At 43.1% G+C, this 21,194-nt stretch overlaps 2 protein-coding genes across 2 annotated transcripts; one reads left to right on the top strand and one right to left on the bottom strand.

Moving 5' to 3' along the window:
- Window positions 1-12,220: 12,220 nt before the first annotated feature.
- PADG_05695 (uncharacterized protein) lies at window positions 12,221-13,997 on the top strand (the record flags this gene model as incomplete). Its single annotated transcript, XM_010762793.1, has 3 exons — window positions 12,221-12,485; window positions 12,583-12,744; window positions 12,826-13,997. 3 exons carry the CDS (start codon window positions 12,221-12,223, stop codon window positions 13,995-13,997), a joined length of 1,599 nt encoding a protein of 532 aa, XP_010761095.1.
- A 3,099-nt stretch (window positions 13,998-17,096) lies between these two features.
- On the bottom strand, window positions 17,097-20,438 carry PADG_05693 (sodium/hydrogen antiporter; the record flags this gene model as incomplete). Its single annotated transcript, XM_010762792.1, has 1 exon — window positions 17,097-20,438. One exon carries the CDS (start codon window positions 20,436-20,438, stop codon window positions 17,097-17,099), a length of 3,342 nt encoding a protein of 1,113 aa, XP_010761094.1.
- Window positions 20,439-21,194: the final 756 nt, after the last annotated feature.

Raw genomic sequence — 21,194 nt, 5'->3', positions numbered from 1 at the left:
AGAGTGCAGTAAGTGCATTTCATTGTGCAGACTGACTTGGTCACAGCATCTGCAGCATCATTGTCTGGAATTCCAGCATGACTGGAGCATCATTGAACATAGACCTGTCTCAGACTGGCTGGACCTGAGCTCTGTTTTGTCCAGAATCTGCAGAGTTCATTGAACTTAGCAAAGATGAGAAAAGATGTTCATGTGAGTGTGTTTGTGTGAAGTCTTATTGCAGCCTCTTCATTGTCTAGAGTCACTATAATGTGCTGTGTGAACATAGAGAAGGGATTCTGTAGCACTGTCTCAAGATCAGCAACTGCTGCAAGCACTTCAGCATCAAAGACCTCAGTAGTGTGGTCCAGAGACAGCTTATCAAGCTTCAGAGATTGATTTGTTTCTCAGTATAGACAGTAGCCTTCATCTGAAACTTCTTGACTGTCTTTGAAGCCATCAGTGTATGTGATGAGATTGAGAGAGGATACAGCTTTCTGAAGTCAGTTTTGAAAAGCTGCTGGTTCTGCAGCTTGTCTCACAGTCTTAATTTCTAGTGTCTTTTGCTCTCTATTTGATATGCCAGAATTGTCTCAAGAAGGCAAGAACTCTGAGCTGGGTGTGATGATCATCATTTTAATGTTTCATCTAATTCATTTAAAATGTGAGATGTATCATCTTCAGTGTAGAAGATGTGACAGATCAGCTGCAGCTACATGAACAGCTAGTCAGTCATATATTCTTTCTAGCCAGGCTTTGACTGAGTCTCAGCTTGATTCACATAGAAGAACAGAGATAGGCATTGTGGCAAAGACAGATAGAATGACTCAAGCAGTGTTGTTGAAGACTATCTGAATCTTGTCAATGACTGTCTGAGAGATTTGCTTTGAGAACCAGATCTCAGCTTCATAAAACAGAGTGCTGAAGGCACAGCTTTGAGTTGTTTGTCTGAGCAAATGTGTTTGATTTTCAAATGAGACTTCATTTAGTGATTTAATGTGTTCTGTAACAATTCTGGCTCAAGTTCATGCAAGGTGAATATGTTCTCTGAAGAGTAACTTTCTGTCAAAGAAAACCTCTAGCCATCTGATGTAGTTATTGAGGGAAATTGTCTGTTCATTAAAGAAGATGAAGGGCTCTGAGTACTTGATCTTTTTATGAAAGTATTGAAGCTTCATCTTGACTAGGTCAAATGAGATTTCATTGTCAATATCTCATTTCAGAGTGTGGTTGAGAGAATTCTGAAGCTGACTTCCTACTCACTCAAGGGAGCTTCCAGTCTCCAGGATTGCAATGTCATCTGCATACTCAAATCAGTCTTTGATAAGCTGGAGAAGGGGTTCTACATAGAGCAGAAAAAGAATTGATGAGATGAAGAATCTCTGTGAAAGACCACAGAGAATCTGAAACATCTTCAATTGAACACTGTCTAGTTGAATCAAAGCTAGTTGTTGATTGAGGAAAGACACTACTCACTTTATCAGAACTGCCAGCCAGCTCTGTTCCTGTAGATGTCTTAGAAGCTGGTCTTGAAGGACTCTGTCAAAGATCTCTTTAACATCTAGAGTGATCATGTCAGTCAGAAGGTGTTTGTCTCATGCTTCTTGTATGTCACAGGCTAGTGCAGTGATGAGATCTACTGCAGATCTCTGTTGAACAGCACTACACTGATCTTCTGCTAGAATGTGATGATGAAGAGTGAGATGAGACATTCATCTAGCTATCAGACACTTCAGCTCTTTGCTGAGGCAGAATAGCAGTGCAATTGAGTGGTAAGACTTTGATAGAGAGTAATCTCTTTTCTCTGACTTTGAAATAATCACCATCTCAGTCTTCTTGAAGCTCTGAGAGTGAATTCCTTGATCTATACAGTGTTGAAAGAGTAGAATAATTCAATTGTCTATCACTGACCATGCCTTTTGAAGAACCTTGGCTGTAATGTCATTCAGGTCAGAAGATGTGCTAAGTGTCTGGCAGATAGCTCTGTAGACTTCCTGCTCTGTAAGAGGCATCCAGGGTATCTCTCTGCATGAGATTGTTGGTGTATGCTCTGAGATATCTTCTGTGTCAAGATGTCTGGTCAGAAGTGTCTCACACAGTAGAGAAGATTTGCCAGCACAAGATTGTTCTAGATGTCCATCAGAATGTCATAAAGAAGGAGTGGAGTCTTGAGGTTGGTATTTATGCCATTTGACAATTTTGTAGACATCTGATAAGAAGAAAGCCTTCTCAATTTGCTGGTGATTCCATGCTCTCTTAGCTTTTCTAATTTCCATCTGAAATGTCACTTGTTCTGATTGACAAGGGCTGTGTCTATGTGCTGCATGATATACTCTTCTGGCTATCTTGACTGCTGGGGTCCACCATGAGGCATGATGACTCTTGAGTCCTGAGGTGAGAGAGCAGAAGCCTTGTAAAGCCAGTTGAAGAGATTTCATGATGTCCACTGCTTTCTCATTCACATTCTCATAGACTGATGAGAAGAAGAAAGTGAGTAGTTGCAAGAAGCAATCAGCATCACAGATCATGAGGTTAAGCTTCTTCTTCTTAATCAATTGAGTCTGAGTCTGTGATAATTGAACTGTTGTGATAAGAGTTTCATGATCTGAGATGCAGTGCAGTTCAGAAGCAATATGACAGATAGCTGAGTTGGCAGCACAGAAGACAAGATCAAGTGTGTCTTCTTGTCTATGTGTAGAGGATTCAGCTGAGTTGAGAAGCTGGAGTTTCAGAGAGATTGCTCAGTTATACAGATTCTCTTCTGCTTGAGAATGTCTATCAGTTGTAGAGTTTCATGCTGTGTGTCTAATATTAAAGTCTTCTAATGCCATCCAGAGGATGGTCTCTGTGATGTGTGTAAGAGAGAGAAGGTCTTGAAGGCCTTGACCTGCATCTGTGATGCCAGATGAGGCATTGTATATGTTGTAGATATTAGCTCTTTTGAAGTTAGAGATCTTAACTGAGACACAGACAACATCTCTTGAGATATCTGCTATAGATTGAGTTGACACAAGGGCTCTTCCATTTCTGACATAGAGCAGTACTCTGGGCCTCTTGATCCAGTTGGAGGAGAGCAGGGTGAAGCATTTGTATGAGGAATGACTTTTGAAGAGGTGGGTGAAGAGGTCTGTAGCTATTCAGAGTTTCTGAATGGCCACAATGTTGCAGGCTCTTTCATCTGCTAGTGAGAGAGTGATGTCATGAGAGCTTGACTGTCTTCCTACATTGGCTTGATATACAATAAGTGTAGATTTGTGAGGAGGGCTGTGACTGCTCTTCATTAGTGGAGGTTCAGACTTGATGTGATCTTGGTGCCTGTTTGAGAGCAGGTCATTGAGTCTGTCTGATTGCTCTAAGAGCTAGTGACTGGTGTCAGTGGAGCTGAGAGAGAGGATGAGGTGAAGTCTCTAGAGTTTAGCTCTGAGTTGCTCTTCTCTGCTGAAGTTTAATGAGCTGAGATGAATGCTCTTCTGTCAGCTTCATGTATTGAGTGTAGCTGATGGTGGGAGATGTGTTCTATACATTCAGAGACTATTTTGGGCCTCACTGGACAGTCAGTGCTGAGAGTGGAATGAGGGCCAAGGCAGTTGCAGCAGTGAGCTGATGTTTGACATCCATCTGAGTGTGTGGGACTGCTGCACTTCTTGCAACATAGAGATTGTGCACAGTTTCTTTCTGTGTGGAAGCTGTGACATCTTGTGCAAATTAAGATCTTTGATGATTTCTTGATTTTGTTAACCATCACTGGGCAACTGAAAAGGTGGAGTTTGTTTGAAAAGAGATGCACTCCAGAGGTTCATACTCCAACCCAGGCGTACTCTTCATGCAGATTGGGGTCCATGGACTTCTTTGTCCAGTGACAACAGGTGATTGAAGCCTGATGAGTGATGTCTTGAATCTCAGAAAGAAGCATCTCTTCTGACACTGGAATCAGAGTGATATTCTGTCCTTCAAAGCTGTGTGTTGACTTCTTGATTGAACTGACTACAAAGATGATTCAGGATTTCTGTCACTCAATAAGACAGTCATCTACAGCAGCTTTCAGCTTATCTGCATGTTCAAGAATGAAGGCTGCCTTCACTGGGAAGGGGGCAGCCACAGTGATTTCCAATGAGCAGTGCCATACATCAGTGATCCAGATCAGATCAGAGATCATGACATGTACTTGTTCATGAATAGCTTGAGGGTCTAGGTCACAAGCAGCATGTGCTGCAGATAGTCTAATCATGACTTGTTTGTCTTTCTGTTCTTGATGCAGGAGGCAGTTGGCTCACTGTACCTGCTTCTTGTAAGATTGTCCTATTGCTGAAACAGTCTGAGAGGGATTGTTTGAGAGAATTGCCTTAGCTGTTGCAGTGGTAGCATATGTCAATGTAGGCTTTGATTCAGTGATGAGGCCTTTAATGGCTTTGGCTATGCCATGTCCCATGGCTTGCCTTAGTATGGCAGTCTGGCATGGTAGAGAGTTCTCATAAGTGCAGAGTATCAGATTCAGTACTGCAGATAGCTTATTGCATAGCTCAAGCACTGCAGCTAGCTCTGCAGAGAAGGAGTTGTTGACATGACTCAGCAGAGCATTGAGCTTATAATTCACTGTGGAAGAGAAGTTCTTTGCAGTTAGCAGGACTGCTTGAGTGCAGTTGATCACATTCTCAATGGATTCTCCTTCTGATGAGAGGGCTGGATGGGGATTGAAGTTGATATTGATTTGATGTAGTTGAGCTGTGGTGGCTGTTGTAGTGTTCAATGCATTCTGAGACATGATGTTTTGAGGCTGGAAGGGGTCATCTGAGGGTTTTAGCAGAGCAGAGGAGATTGTGCAGGCTCTCTTCTTTTTAGAGTGAAGAGGAGCCTTGGTGATAGCAATGTTGCTGTTGTTTTGACTCATCACAGTGTGAGGTCAGCAGTTATTGAATTGCATGGGACTCTTATTATTATTATTATTATTACTTATTTAACACCTGGAGGCATGTGATCAGCTGACTAAGAATAGTCTGCTGTCACAGCCACAGCACCTTTCTAAGGGTATCAGACATGTCAGTGCAGCAGCTAGTCTGCTGTCTGACATGTCTAGTCAGCTGAAGCCCTCTTGAGAGTCTATGTACAGAGTAGCCCCTGTTCTGGAGGTTCTGAATGATGTAGTAGCTGAAGATTATGGGACTGAGGAAGCTAAGAGCTTCTAGAGTGATGTGTAGAGGTGATGAGAAATGTATATAAGAAACATAGAAAAGAGAGAGGGGGAGGGAGAAGTCAGATGTTGAACAGATTCTAGTAGCAGTGTTGGATGTTGATGAAGAAGCAGGTATTAGTGCATCAGATAGAGAAGGTCATAGCTTCTCTTACTGTGCTGAGAAGTCAGTCAATTGCTTTCTTTGATTCTCAGCATGCTTCAGAGGTTTTAATTTGTTCAATGTTCTGGCCTTTCCAGCAAAAGAAGAAGTGCTCAGAGGTCTTATCTCAGCCACAAGAGCAGATGAGAAGTGTGTCATCATGTGCTCATCTGTGATGATAGGCTGCAAAGTCACTGTGATCTGTTCTAGCTGCCAGCAAGTGACCTAGGTTCCTTCAGAGAAGAGTGAGCTCAGAGAAGTGTTCTTTTGACATTGAGATATTGAGGTTCTTGTATTGTGATGTGCTATTGGAGCTTCAGTATTGTTGCAATGAGGCATTGAAGCATTCTTTAGCATAGAATTTGATCTGTGTCAGGGTCAGAGTGCAGTAAGTGCATTTCATTGTGCAGACTGACTTGGTCACAGCATCTGCAGCATCATTGTCTGAAATCCCAGCATGACTGGAGCATCATTGAACATAGACCTGTCTCAGACTGACTGGACCTGGGCTCTGTTTTGTCCAGGACCTGCAGAGTTCATTGAACTTAGCAAAGATGAGAAAAGATGTTCATGTGAGTGTGTTTGTGTGAAGTCTTATTGCAGCCTCTTCATTGTCTAGAGTCACTATAATGTGCTGTGTGAACATAGAGAAGGGATTCTGTAGCACTGTCTCAAGATCAGCAACTACTGCAAGCACTTCAGCATCAAAGACCTCAGTAGTGTGGTCCAGAGGCAGCTTATCAAGCTTCAGAGATTGATTTGTTCCTCAGTATAGACAGTAGCCTCCATCTGAAACTTCTTGACTGTCTTTGAAGCCATCAGTGTATGTGATGAGATTGAGAGGGGATACAGCTTTCTGAAGTCAGTTTTGAAAAGCTGCTGGTTCTGCAGCTTGTCCCACAGTCTCAATTTCTAGTGTCTTTTGCTCTCTATTTGATATGCCAGAATTGTCCCAAGAAGGCAAGAACTCTGAGTCAGATGTGATGGTCATCATTTTAATATTTCATCTAATTCATTTAAAATGTGAGGTGTATCATCTTCAGTGTAGAGGGTGTAATGAATCAGCTGCAGCTATGTGAATGACTAGTCAGTCATGTATTCTTTCTAGTCAGGCTTTGACTGGGCCCCAGCTTGATTTGTGTAGAAGAACAGAGATAAGCATTGTGGCAAAGACAGGTAGAATGACTCAAGCAGCATTGTTGAAGACTATCTGAATCTTGTCAATGACTGCCTGGGAGGTTTGCTCTGAGAACCAGATCTCAACTTCATAAAACAGAGTGCTGAAGGCACAGCTTTGAATTGCTTGTCTGAGCAAATGTGTTTAACTTTCAAATGAGACTTCATTTAGTGATTTAACATGTTCTGTAACAATTCTGGCTTGAGTGCACACAAGGCAAATATGTTCTCTGAAGAGTAACTTTCTGTCAAAGAAAATCTCTAGTCATCTGATGTAGTTATTGAGGGAAATTGTCTGTTCATTAAAGAAGATGAAGGGCTCTGAGTACTTGATCTTTTTCTGAAAGTATTGAAGCTCTGTCTTGACTGAGTCAAATGAAATTCCATTGTCAATATTTCATTTCAGAGTGTGATTGAGAGAATTCTGAAGCTGACTTTCTATCTGCTCAAGGGAGCTTTCAGTCTCCAGGATTGCAATGTTGTCTGTGTACTCAAACTGATCTTTGATAAGCTGGAGGAGGGGTTCTACATAAAGCAGAAAGAGAATTGATGAGATGAGAAATCTCTGTGAAAGACCACAGAGAATCTGAAACATCTTTGATTGAACACTGTCTAGTCAAATCAAAGCTAGTCATTGATCAAGAAAAGATGCTACTCACTTTATCAGAACTGCCAGCCAGCTCTGTTCCTGTAGACATTTTAGAAGCCAGTCTTGAAGGACTTCATCAAAGACCTCTTTGACATCTAAAGTGATCATGTCAGTCAGAAGATGTTTGTCCCATGCCTCTTGTACATCACAGACTAGTGCAGTGGTGAGGTCTACTGCAGACCTCTGTTAAACAGCACTACACTGATCTTCTGCTAGAATGTGATGATGAAGAGTGAGATGAGACATTTGTCTAGCTATCAGACACTCCAGCACTTTGCTGAGGCAGGATAGCAGTGTGATTGAGCAGTAAGACTTTGGTAGAGAGTAATCTTTTTTCTCTGACTTTGAAATAATCATCATCTCAGTCTTCTTGAAGCTCTGGGGGTGAATTCCTTGATCTATACAGTGTTGAAAGAGTAGAATGATTTGATTGCCTATCACTGGCCATGTCTTTTGAAGAATCTTGGCTGTAATGCTGTCCAGACCAGAAGATGTACTAAGTGTCTAGCAGATAGCTCTGTAGACTTCCTGCTCTGTAAGAGCATCCAGGGTATCTCTCTGCATGAAATTGTTGATGTGTGCTCCAGAATATCTTCTGTGTCAAGATGTCTGGCCAGAAGTGTCTCATGCAGTAGAGAAGATTTGCCAGCACAAGATTGTTCTAGATGTTCATCAGAATGTTGTAAAGAAGAAGTGGGATCTTGAGATTGATATTTATGTCATTTGACAATCTTGTAGACATCTGATAAGAAGGAAGCCTTCTCAATTTGCTGGTGATTTCATGCTCTCTTAGCTTTTCTAATTTCTGCCTGGAATGTCACTTGTTCTGATTGGCAAAGACCATGTCTATGTGCTGCATGATATACTCTTCTGGCTATCTTGACTGCTGGAGTCCATCATGGGGCATGGTGACTCTTGAGTCCTGGGGTGAGAGAGCAGGAGCCTTGTAGAGCCAGTTGAAGAGATTTCATGATGTCCACCACTTCCTCATTCACATCCTCATAGACTGGTGAGGAGAAGAGAGTGAGTAGTTGCAAAAAGTGATCAGCATTGCAGGTTGTGAGGCTAAGCTTCTTCTTCTTAATTGAGTCTGAGTCTGTGATAATTGAACTGTTGTGATAAGAGTTTCATGATCTGAGATGCAGTGCAGTTCAGGAGCAATATGACAGATAGCTGAGTTGGCAGCACAGAAGACAAGGTCAAGTGTGCCTCCTCATCTATGTGTAGGGGATTCAGCTGGGTTGAGAAGCTGGAATTCAAAAGAGATTGCCCAGTTATACAGATTCTCTCCTGCTTGAGGATGTCTATCAGTTGTAGAGTCCCATGCTGTGTGTCTAATATTAAAGTCTCCTAATGCCATCCAGGGGATGGTCTCCATGGTGTGTGTAAGAGAGAGAAGGTCTTGCAGGCCTTGACCTGCATCTGTGGCACCAGATGGGGCATTGTATATGTTGTAGATATTAGCCCTTTTGGAGTTAGAGATCTTAACTGAGACACAGACAACATCCCTTGAGATATCTGCTATAGGTTGGGTTGGCGCAAGGGCCCTTCCATTTCTGACATAGAGCAGTACTCTGGGCCTCTTGGTCCAGTTGGAGAGCAGGGTGAAGCGCTTGTATGAGGGATGGCTTTTGGAGAGGTGGGTGGAGAGGTCCGTGGCTATCCAGGGTTCCTGAATGGCCACAATGTCGCAGGCTCTTTCGTCTGCTAGTGAGAGAGTGATGTCATGGGAGCTTGACTGTCTTCCTACGTTGGCTTGATATACAGTGAGTGTAGATTCGTGAGGAGAGTTGTGACTGATGTGGGACTCTTAAGCAAGCTAGCTACAACTAATAAATACATAGGTGCACGTGACCTTGGGTAGGTGGGGAATTCTCCAACATTTATGTAGGCGGTTGATCAGCGCCGTAACAGTTATAATTTAAAATTATAAAATTGTTAATTTTTTATTAAAAAAATTAAAATAGTTATGTAATCAAAATTTATAAATATAAAAAATAATATTAAAATATGCTTATTATAAATAAAAAAATAAAATATAAATAAATTAAATATTTATTTAAATAAAAAAAATATATATTTAATTATTTATATTTATATAACTATTAAATTATAATATATAGTTAATTAATAGTTAATATATATTATAATTTTTTATTTTACTTTAAAATTTAAAAAGTTAAATTTTTAAATTTTTTTATTAAAATAATTAAATAATTTATTATTTAATATATAAAGTTTTTATTTTAATATTATATATATAAATTTTATCATAATATAATAATTTGTAAAGGGTTAAGCTCTAAGAACTAGAGGCTAGTCCTCCTATATAACAAGGACGAATTGCTTGAGAAAGGGAAGAAAAGAATGAGACGAGAACTCGAGCTTAAGCAAGCTCGCGTAGCATGATCACGTGCGCACGTGCAAACGATGGCTAGGCTGAGTCAGCCAGCCAGAGCGAATCTAGGGGTTAACCCCTTATATAATTATAATTTTATAAATATTAAATAATTAAATATTTTAATTTAATATATTTTAAAAAATAAATTATATTTAAATTTTATAAATATAAATATTAAGTTATAATTATATATTTTTAAAAGTTTTATTATATATAAATTATATATAAATAATTAATATATACTTTACTATATTTTTAAATAGTAATACTTTTATTATATTTTATTATAATAATTTAAAAATATTAAAGATTTTTTAATAAATTAAATAATTTTTTATTTTTAATATATAAAATAATTAAATAATTTATTTAATTATTATTAATTTATATAATTTTAATATAATTTATAAAGTTTAAAATTTTAAAATTTATATTAAAAATAGTTAATAAAAATAATAATAAATAATAATTATAAATTAATATATTTAAAAATTAAAAAAGTAAATAAATATATATAAATTAATAAAAATAATTATAAATATAATTTAATTAAAATAATAACAATAATAATAAAACTCTATAAGTTAAAAATTTTATAAAAATATTATATAATTTAAAATATATATTCAAAATCTGGTTTCAATTAAAAAAAATTCAATTGAGTTTTATATGAAAAGATTGAAGACTATGCTTTAATAACTCACTTAGTAATGCAATCTGCTCAGTAACTAGTGAATTCATTAAATATTACTTTACTTCATCACTGCTACATTTCATTGATCCCTCCTAGCTATCACACTCTGAAGAAACAAGAAGGCATATTTCCTGAAAAAGTCACTGGATCCACATCTCTTGCAAAATTCGGTATTCAACATTCACCTTCCGTGAACCAAATGCTAAATCTGTGAAGTTGAACTTACTTCATACAAACCTCCCTTCTACCGAGCCTGGAACTGCCCCTATGTCTACCTACTCACTTTTACCTGCGCAAATAAAGAAAAAGGTTCCACCAGGCCACTTTGAGCAGGGATACACAAAGTAAGAACATGAGGAGTAAAAGACAGGATGGTTGTTTTACGTGCTGTTCACCCAACCGCTGGCCCCTGAAACGGAACATGACCAAGCCATTGAGCCACGTGGGTTGGATCTTTAGGCTCAAAAATTGCCCGGTATCAAGAGGATTCGAACCCTTTTGACCTGCAACGGGACGGGTCGGACTCGAGATGCCGTATTTGCGGTGATCCGGTCAATAATATGATCCCGGGGTCAACTTGTTGTTCTTTATCACAGGCCATATTATAGTTTTATAGACCAAGGGGCATGGATATTAAGGATGCCGAAACTTACAATGAACCCTGCAAGGGCTCAGGCACTTGAGGAAAATAAACCAGCGGGTAACTAGTTATCATTGCTGCTCACGGGCCGGGGTATTTAAATCATCCCCGTTCAAGGCTCAGTTTTAGAATCCGCATTCAGCAAAGCAACCTGCCTTCAACAATAACATCTATCTATTGCGTACGAAAGTATACCGAGGAATATAGAAACGTTCCCCTTTGTAAAAAAAAACGAAGCGGCGTCAACATCCCGAAAGTGATTCCATAGGATATGAATGCTCTACTAGTACTGTTTTGGTCTAGTGCACTACATGCGAAGGGGAAAAGAAAACAGGTCATGTGATATCTCAACTATTCCGTATTTGGAAAGTTGGCCAGGGGTCTGAATTTCCTGATCGAAGCCAGATCAAGTTTTTGCACGTGATTTGTACTTAGTTGCCTTGGCGTTTCCTGCCTCAGCGATTTTCCCCCTCAAGTTGCTCGATGCCCTTTGGCCTTGGAGAGTCGTTGGTTCCTTCATTCGGCGTCCTTAGTCAGTCTTCCCAAAGGTTGCGTAATATATCAACGACGAACGAACGAAACGGCGCCCATACATCCAACATTCACCATACATATAGCAGATAGCAGACGGCGGACAATAGACAACCGTATAGATGTGGACCTTGAACTTTTCGCATCTCTTCTTCCCGTCACGCTCGTTCGCTGTCAGTCCGTCCCACTGCTAATCATCGTCTTTTGCCGCCCTCGCTACCCTCTCCCCACCTTGCTTTTTGGGTCACAGTCGTTCTGTCGATGTCTCCACATACCGCCTACCCGCCCCCCGTTATATCCCTTCCAATTCACTTCGTTTGACGCACATCTTCGTTGAATCCTCTTCATTTCGCCAACCGCCGCCCTTCATCCTTAGATAATCCGCCTTTACCTTAGCTCTCCCACCCTGGTCGGCTCTCTAGCTCGACATTTCTCTGATTGATTTCCTCCCCTCCTCAGGCTGCGTCTTTGTTTCGTCATCCGGTTCTTAACAAAGCTTTTACGGCTGGCTCAAAGCTTTCAGAGTAACCCCATTTCCTCCCCCTGGTCACACCTGGTCTTTGTGTCGAGTCCATCGAAACCAGTCGCTTTGTCCATTTCTAAGAATCCAAATATACCCCTCCATCATTGCGCCTAGGCAGGAAGTGTATCTCGGCCTCTTCAAACCCACCCCATATAAACCATTTGATATTCAATCGTGCTTCTTTGAAGGGGTGGTGGGGCTTAATTAGCCCCCGGAACTCTTCCCACCACACCAAGCTCATTATTATTCCTGCCAGCCAGGCAGGCTTGATCTTGATTGCGACCATTGCCACCCAAAATGGCTTTCCAACCCGCATATCATGCAGATTCGGACGCAGATGATGAGTATGAACGAAGCGTTATGGCATCCCCTCGTATCGAAGACTCCGAAGCGTCCCCCACGGATTCAGAGATTCCCTCTGCAGAACATACACCAACAACCTTTGGGAATACACTAGATGATAGGAGTTCGCCAAGAACTATCATCACGGAGTGGACAGCGGAGGAATGTGCTGATTTTGCTGCAGGCTTAGGTCTGAGCCAATATTGCGGTGCGTTTCTAGGTATGTGTGATAGCAATCAAAAACATCTGGGTGGCTGGAAAGGAAGTTTTTGGACCTTGTCTTGACTAATGATGTCGTGTGATGTTTTGCTTCGTAGAAAATGAAATCGTTGGCGAAGCTCTTATAGCCCTAAAACACGAAGAGCTGAAGGAGATGGGTATATCGAGTGTGGGCCATCGACTGACGATTCTAAAGAGTGTTTATGAGACCAAGGTCAAGCAAGGAATATCCTTGGACCCCGACCATTATATCCCTCTCTGTACGTCTCCCATGTTCCGCGACCCTGACGTTCTCTTACAGGAGCAAGGACGGAGTTTCTAACAACGGATTCCATCTACAGCTGCGGAGCAGAGTAATGGAGGTGAAACCGCGACCCAAGATGATATCTCCCGTATCATTCAATCTATTAGGCTGCGAGATGAAAGGATCATAGCTGCAGAAGCAGAGCTTAGAAAACTGGCAGATGATTACCGCAAACTGCGTGAAGAATTGTTGCCAGTAGTGAAATTTGCCAAAGACAGATTGCAGCCTTTGCCTTATCAGCCAAATTCAACATACACGGGCACTACTATTAACTCAGACTTTCATACCCATGAACAGACACTCACAAATCCTCAAATTATAGCACAACCTGAAAAACAAGGAAACAGCCTCACCAGGACGTTCTCCAAGAAGTTATTCGCTGGAGGATCAACGCCCAAAAACAATTCTCCAACTTATATCCCTCAATTCATACCCGAGGGAAGAACACTTACCGATAACTCATTAGACCCGTCAGCCGCAGCTTTGGCAGCTTCATCACATCTAACAGCTTCGATGAGTGGCGGCCAACCTTCTCCCAAGGGTATGCCCTCTCCCACATCCCCTGGCAGTTTCTACCCGCAGCAAACACTCGCCTCTCGCTCATATGCACGGGAAACGTCAAACAACTCAAACCGCGGAATGCACGACCACCCCGATGACCCCCAATCCCAACAACGGCCCGACAGATCCATAGCAGCCACACCCTCCGCTCCACCAAACCGACCAGACCCTCCGAACTCCGCAATAGGCAACATCACCAGCTCACGAAATCAAGGGGAAGCTTCCGCGCCAAGCGTGGAAATCTTCAAATCCTTCCGCGTATCCATGGATGACCCATGTCTACGAGTCCTGCCCGCTGCACTCAAAAAGTACAACATCAACGAAGACTGGCGGCTGTATGCGTTATATATTGTCTTTGGCGATCAGGAGCGGTGTCTAGGTCTGGACGAGCGACCGTTAATTCTGTTCAAGCAGTTGGAGAAGGAAGGGCGGAAACCTATGTTTATGCTCAGAAAGCAGGCGCAGTTGATCGATGGGCAGATGGTGAGTGCATACCAGGGCCCGCCTGGTACAGCTGGGGCGGGCGGTATTGGCATTTTGCCTGGCAGTGCGGGTGTCGATGGTGGAACTGGTGGGGGTATGGCAAGCGTGGGGCTTGGTCGATCAGGGCAAACACATTCCATACAACTACCCGGCGGCGTTCTTTAACGGGGAACAACAAGGGAGAGAGCGCAATATTTTTATACGTCGCATATCCATCATCTCTCATCTCGTACTTGTTCTTTGTTGTTTTGGCACTTCATCTTATCTCTTGGTGTTCATGGTTCTGATTGCCTTGCAAGGAAAAGAAGGAAATCAACATGGTCTGCTTTTTATTGCTTACTTAACTTCTTTTTTTGGTTTTTCGGACTGTTATTTTTCTCATCGACGTCATGATCATCATATCATTCATAGCTTGGGTGTTTAGTTTTTGATATTTTGGCTCTCATGTCTGATTGACCTTTGTTTTCTCCCTTACATCTTCAAACTGTTTTTACCACGGACCTTTTTCTTTTCTATCAAAGATTCCTTGGTTTCCATCATATTTGTAAATGCACAAGCACCCTTATCTTACGCTTTCTTGAAGATGGTGGCAAAGGGATTGTTTCTGGAACATTGTACTCATCCAGCTTTGTCACTTGCTTTTACTATCTATTACGATATCTAGTTTATCACCTGGGATCTCCTGTGTTCTTCTTTGATCTACATTTTCTGTTGACACATCCTGATCTTCTTTCATCAACTTCTTATCTGACTTAGCCTTTCCTTTGCAACCACAGGATTTCTGTTGCTTTACGCTCTCTCTTGTGTGCTTGGATCTGGTTCTTTAGGTGTGGGACTTTGATTTATTGACTACTATCATGTATGATGAGGGGGTACCATAGCTATCTAACTATTACAAACTATCCATTTACTCTCTTACCTAGCTTCCGCGAAGGGTTCACGACGATTTCCTATTCGGACGTGGGGTTACTAGCTACCGCTTTATTATATTTGGCTTCGCTTGATTGTTGTCATTAGGAACACTTATTTCGACCCCTCGTTCAGCGTATATGCCACACTTCATCCGGGTGGGGACCACGGAGCGGCTCCTCCACGGCTAAGTCGGCGAGCGCTCTTCATCGTACATGCCTCTGCTCAGATCAATTTTAGTAAAAGTCACCTGGGATAACTATCAAAGTAAAATGATACATATAAAATACACTGCGCTTTCTCGCACCCATTTGCAACCAGGCACCATCTTCGTCTTCTCCTGGCTACTTGTCTCTTGAGCTATGATAGCATTAGGGCTTACCCTCACCCTCACTGCAACAAATGGGATCTAAAGATTTTAAAACCCTCCTTCGGTGATAGTCTTACCGATTGTGCGCGAGGAAGTAACATTTTCAGCAACAATGGATCCTTGCCGCCTGGTGCATGAGTAGAGCCAGATATATGTTGCTCCCTCTATTGCTTTAGCAACAAAAACTAAAAGAATACAAGAAATAAATAAAAAAAAATAATAATAATGATCTGTAAACAGTGAGCTCAACCTAGAAAACAGAGCAACAATAGCCCAACCGACGACTACAACTGGCTACACAATATCACCTCTCTCCCTCTGTCCATATCCAAGTTAACAACTACCCCACAAACCGACGACATAAAACTTCCACAACTACGCCGTCAGCGGCGCAGTCTGTTCCCAAAAAATAAATCCCCTCTACCTCCTCGACATCCTCGTCCCCTCATTCCTCGAATACCAAATCCCCACCGACTTCGCAGACAGTGCGCACCACCACCACCACCACGACCCCCCACGACGACCCCACTACGACCCTCTCCTACCAAACCGTTTAGTTAACTAGTTACTCATCATGGATCTACACCAACGACCTCGCCAACCACAGCTTCTTATCCGACATGGAAATGCCCAACCTCACAACCCCAGACTCCGCAGATTGCATCCTCTCAGCCCTGGATGAGCTATATGCGCAATGAGCACGGTATTTTGTTCTCATGAATATTCCGCGGCTGCAGCTGGCGCCGGAGTGGGGAGGAGTGGGGAAGACGTGGGCGTGGCCTGATAAGCCGGGGAATATTACCACGGTTTAGTCATGGGATGTGGTAGTAGGTGGTGGTGGTGGTGAATGAGATGTTTAGGTATTGGACGGGGTATGAGGTTGTTGGTTCCTGCTAGGCAAAAGGGGGTTAGGATTGCGGTTATGGATGTGAATAGGTTGGTGAGTTTGAGAGAAAGCAAAAAAGAAATTATTAATTAAGCTGGACTTGGTTAGGTAGCTTACTCTTCTCTCATTCTGGATGTATGAGAGAAAAGGATGGTGTGTGTGTTAAAATAAACTAATAGTTAGTATTTGCCAGCAGACTCATATCGACTGCGGAATCCGGAGTCTTTTATGGTTTGAAGCAATTATTGCAGAGAGGTCTTTGGAGGTTGTTAGCGGGGAGAGCGATTGGGCGATGTACTATTAGCAATTACAATTACGGAGTGAGGGGATCATTGGATTCAAGTGGAACAGCTAACGGTATGCAGGCATTTATGTTTCATTAGCTAAATATTGGTATAAATGCCTGGTTTAAGGGGCAATTGTATCGTGTTAGGGTCGTCTCCGGAGAGGAAGGGTGGAGCGGAGCGGAGCGGAATTCCCCTCCCCCTCCCGGGGAATCCAGGCAGCCATAACTACCTTCGTCCATAAAGGAAATCGTCCTCTTTTCAGAGAGATTATGAACAAACAACATGCCGGTGATCTTCCTATTATTAAACTTCATATATGCTCTTAATTCTAATAGAAGATTTTGTCGGATTTTATCCCACCAGTGGCAACTCGAACAAGTTCATCAAGCTGCTCTGCAATCTAACACGGTCTGCTTTTTCCATAGATGTAGGGTAGTAGTATATTTACCTGTCAGTGCAAGACGGGAAGTTAAACCATATTCTATCCTTTTACATCCTATACCTCTTAAAATAGAATTTTCAGTCTATTTAATCTGTAGTTATATACAGAAGAACTAATTACATCTTATGTAGGAACTGTGATATGTGATCGACCATCATCAGGAAGGATGGTCAAACAGAAAAACAATTCCGTCGCTGTATAAGCATAATTTGCAGTACAAAAGAAGTCAAGAAAACGCAGCTAGCATCAAATGATCAAAAAAAACGTATGGGAAGAAAAATAAGGCCGCCATTAGCAAAAAATATCTAATGCGGATCAAAACACTAGACGATCTTGTACCTGAAACGTACGTCCTACGTCAATGGATCCTCTATGAATCCCTCCCCCTCACCCCTCCCCATGACACTCGCGGCGTGTGCCCTCTCCCATTCCCATTACCACTCCTTTCCCTAAAAGTTCCAGCTGCCAAACCCCTTCTGCCACCATTTCCATTCTCATTACTCTCATCCTCATTACTATCACCATCGGGTCCTGAACCAGCTGCATATGCCGGCACGGGAGCGATAATTACATCTCCAGCACCCCCTTTCTTTCTCGCTGGCCTCGTCCCATCAGCAAACTGCACCGTCCCCTTCACTTCACGCGGTTCCCCATTGTCTTCACTATCAGACTCTTGAATCACAGGATGTCGTCGACGCCTGCGACTTCGAGCACGAGGTCCACCGGACGATTCCATTTTACCATTGTCACTTTCATCACAATCGCCGTGATCCGCCAATTCGCCTAGTGCTGCTAGTCGCCGCTTGCGTTCTGCGGGCGTTTCGCCGCTATCTCGTCTGACGTGCCCCGACGATGGTTGGGGAAAGGAGAATGTCGGGAGACTTTCTACTTGGCGGAATTGCGAGGGCGGAACACGTTCTGTGCCATCGTCCTCGGAGTCGTGACGACCAAGCGTAGAGGCTATGGACGCGGAGTTGCTTAATTTACCGGCTTCTGGGGTGGATATGAGGTGTTGGCGAGGCGCTTCACCAACAATGTGGGTTGGAATGGACTGTTCTGAATGTTGACCTTGTTCCCTGCTATTCTGATAGTCGTGCGTAGGTAGTGTGGGTAGCTGTGATTCTGGGTGAGGTTGTCGTTCAGACAGACGTAAAGGTTCTTTGTGAAGAGCAGCTTTCACCTGTTCTGGCGTGGAGGAGTAATGAAGGAGTTCCGCGCGAGTCTTGGGATCGAGAGAGCGAATCTGGTTGATAAAGTTGTTCTTGCTCATTCTACGTCCCATATCAGGTCTTGCCATCAGATCGGCCCGTGTTACTGTGAATCGAAGTCGAGCGTCGTCTGAAGATTCCCTTTCAAGCTGATGTGCTTTCTTCGAATGTTCGCCACCCTCTTTACCTTCTCCAAAACCAACCCATGTTCCTACGCGTGACATCTTTCGTCGCATAGGCTCTGATTCAGGGAATGGGGTGTGTTTCATGTCGAGCGCACCACTAGCGCCCCCTTCTTCTATATCCCTAGAAGACATCTCAGGAGGAATGGTGAATTTCTTGATGACTTCACCATCCGCATCTTCAACAATTATTGTGTTTCCAAACTGATAGGCCCTTGCAGTCCGACGCCCTTCTTGTTGAGGCTTCTGAGTCGAGGGTCCAACCTTGGGAGCTTTCACTTCCCCTTGTTCAACTCCCATCCAAGCAGGTAGATGTTTTCTGATTTTCTCATAAGTACATGGCGCCTTCTCATTAACAGTAGGGCCAAGATCTTCACCTCTGGTCTTCTCATGTGAGAGATCCTGAGACTCTGGAAGCTCACCGGTTTGGTCCTTCTGAGGCAGTGTAAGCTTCTCCAGAATTTTCTCATTCTCTTTGTCAGGAGTTGTATCTCTGACATTAGCCACGTCCAAGACATTCCCTTGCTCATCTTCGATGATCACCTTTTCACCCTCACGATAAATTTCCACCTTACGTTCTCGAACCATTTGGGAACCTTCAGTTACCATCTGAGATCGTCCCCGTGGGGGTTGGTTCACATCAGTGACATCACCCAATGAAGGGCTAGAAACCTCCGGTCTTCTCTGCGGGGTAATTGCAGACTGGCTAATAGGTCCACCAGCACCCATCCTCCGTCTCCTCGAGGGCTTACGACTTGATGCGCGACTATTTGGCTCGCTTTCTGCATCATCTCTCTGACGTCGCAGCATGTTACCTGGAAACCCAACAGGGCCGAGCGTGCCGGGCGAAAACTCTGGGAGTCTCTCATTCGCATCTGACTCCATCGAATCTTTTCGCAATGACAATGATGCTTTGGATTGCGATTGAATGCGAGGAAGCCTGTTCATCCATGAAGGCCCGTCATCGTTGGCTTGTGTATAGGACATGGTAATTGTCAATGTATTAATGTGTTTTCCAAGAGTAAATACGGCAATCGAAGATCCGTGGACGATAATAGACGAGATGACCATGAATGTGGTAATAGGCCAAATGAGAGCGACGATTGTGTAGTTGTGTTCGCCTAGTTTTGGCAACACAGCGAGAGGTTGAGTCGTTCCATGTTCCAACTCTGCTCTGGTCAGGATAGCAGCAAAAATAGCCCCAACACCAATTGGACCAAAGTGGCCAGCAAACAGTGCTTCTCGCCATGATTTAATATCAGATATGAAAGGTTTCAGCAGTAACATAATGGGAATCCGTCGGAAAAGGATCACAAAAATGGCAATAACAACCAACCTCCAAGGCACCAGACCAAGCTCTGGCTCATTGAACTGCTCCCATGGTATAATTGCTCCGAAATAGACAAAATATGCTAAATTGAGCAGTAAATCAATAACGTTGGAAACATGGGATGCTTCCGTCTTTTCCGTAAACCACCCATCGTTGCTAAAGCCCACTCCAGCAGCGAAACCAATAAGCAAATCATCCATCCCTAGCAAACTACCAGAGCCCGCGCAAAACAGAGCTAACACAAAGTAAAACACAAGGAAACTCTCTCGATCAATGAGAGTTTTCCGTTCCGCAAATTTGATGGCATGGCGGCCAATATACCCGATCATGAAACCGAAAAAGGCACCGAAAATACACTCGTAGAGGATAGTAAAGCAGATCCAATGGTAGGCTACTGCCTTAGAATCTGGCCTGTACTCAATAATGTAGACAGCAAGGTAGATGAACGGAAACGCCATGCCGTCGTTACAACCAGACTCTGCGGAAAGCAGGTCTCGAAGATGTTTGGGAACACGTTTTGCAAATTTACCCTTACCAACAACGGATGAAGCCAGAACAGGATCAGTAGCAGTAACGCACGCAGCGCAGGCAAGGCTTTCCAGCCACGTCAATGGAGGCACCATCCACCAGATAAAAAGGCTGGTCATGAGCCAGCCCCAGGTCATGACGGGCAGCAGGAGTAAAACAACCGACTTCCAATGTCTTTCCATGTAGGATTTGGGCAATTCGACACCCACGGCAAAACACTGCACAACAAGGACAATGCGCGAACATTCTAATGTCAGCTTATCAACATTTCCCCATGAGATAGGATCGAAGAGGCCTGCAGCATGGGGACCGAAAATGACACCACATAGTGTAGCTACTGTTGCTTCACCGATATAGAGTCTCTCCTTGACGAAGAGCGAGCACAACATGAACAGGCTCGTGAACCCACCCAAAATCATGTAGGCCACGTGTGGCTTATCGATAGCGAGATGATCCCACGCCATAGCTGCAGGGACGATCTTTACTGGGTTGGGACGAGGGGCAACTTGGCGGAGGGAAAATGGATGATGTCAATCCCCTTCGCCTGTGAGCTTGAAAAGGCAAGGAAGTGTTGTATTGTCGTGTCGAGCAGGAATAGCTGATTTTTCTCAGCTGTTTCCTTTCCTCTTCCTCCCTCTTCCTGCTTTATTCTCCGACCTTTTATGTCTTGGGCATCAATAAAATTTCTTTTATTTCTTTTCTTTTTTGTTTCAGCAACCAGAACGCCTTAAACCGCCGCCAGCCAACCACAATCCCGATAGATTATCGCAGCAGGGCACAGACACAAACGTCCCGAATATTCTCGCCAAAGAATCCCTCTTCAGTCAACCTGCCAAGCAACTTTCTGACATGCTCCTGCGAGGAATTCCCGCTCACAAAAAATAGTGGTGAGCGTGGGTATTCGCCTCCGATAAGGTTTGGAAACAGAGAGGAAAGTCATTGATTCTCTCCAGTGGCGCTGCGATATCCGGATAGAAGAACTTGAGGATAAGGGAACCAAAAGGCGATGGGATCTGGGTAGCTAATTTTTTCAGCGCACAGGAAGGCCAAGGGTCAGTTAAGACCTAAACCAGCAGGGTATTGAACTGTCAGCAAAGGGTGAATTTTCTCTTATCCACACCCAAGGTGGACTGGTAAAAGAGCCCGATTTTCCGTTGAAACCTTGAGAAATTAGAAAGAGAGAATGAATTTCAAATGTCCAGGAAACGAGTTTTCCAAGG

The sequence above is a fragment of the Paracoccidioides brasiliensis genome, assembly GCF_000150735.1.
Source record: "Paracoccidioides brasiliensis Pb18 unplaced genomic scaffold supercont2.6, whole genome shotgun sequence".
Taxonomy (NCBI): domain Eukaryota; kingdom Fungi; phylum Ascomycota; class Eurotiomycetes; order Onygenales; family Ajellomycetaceae; genus Paracoccidioides; species Paracoccidioides brasiliensis.
This window is presented reverse-complemented; position numbering and strand designations above follow the sequence as displayed.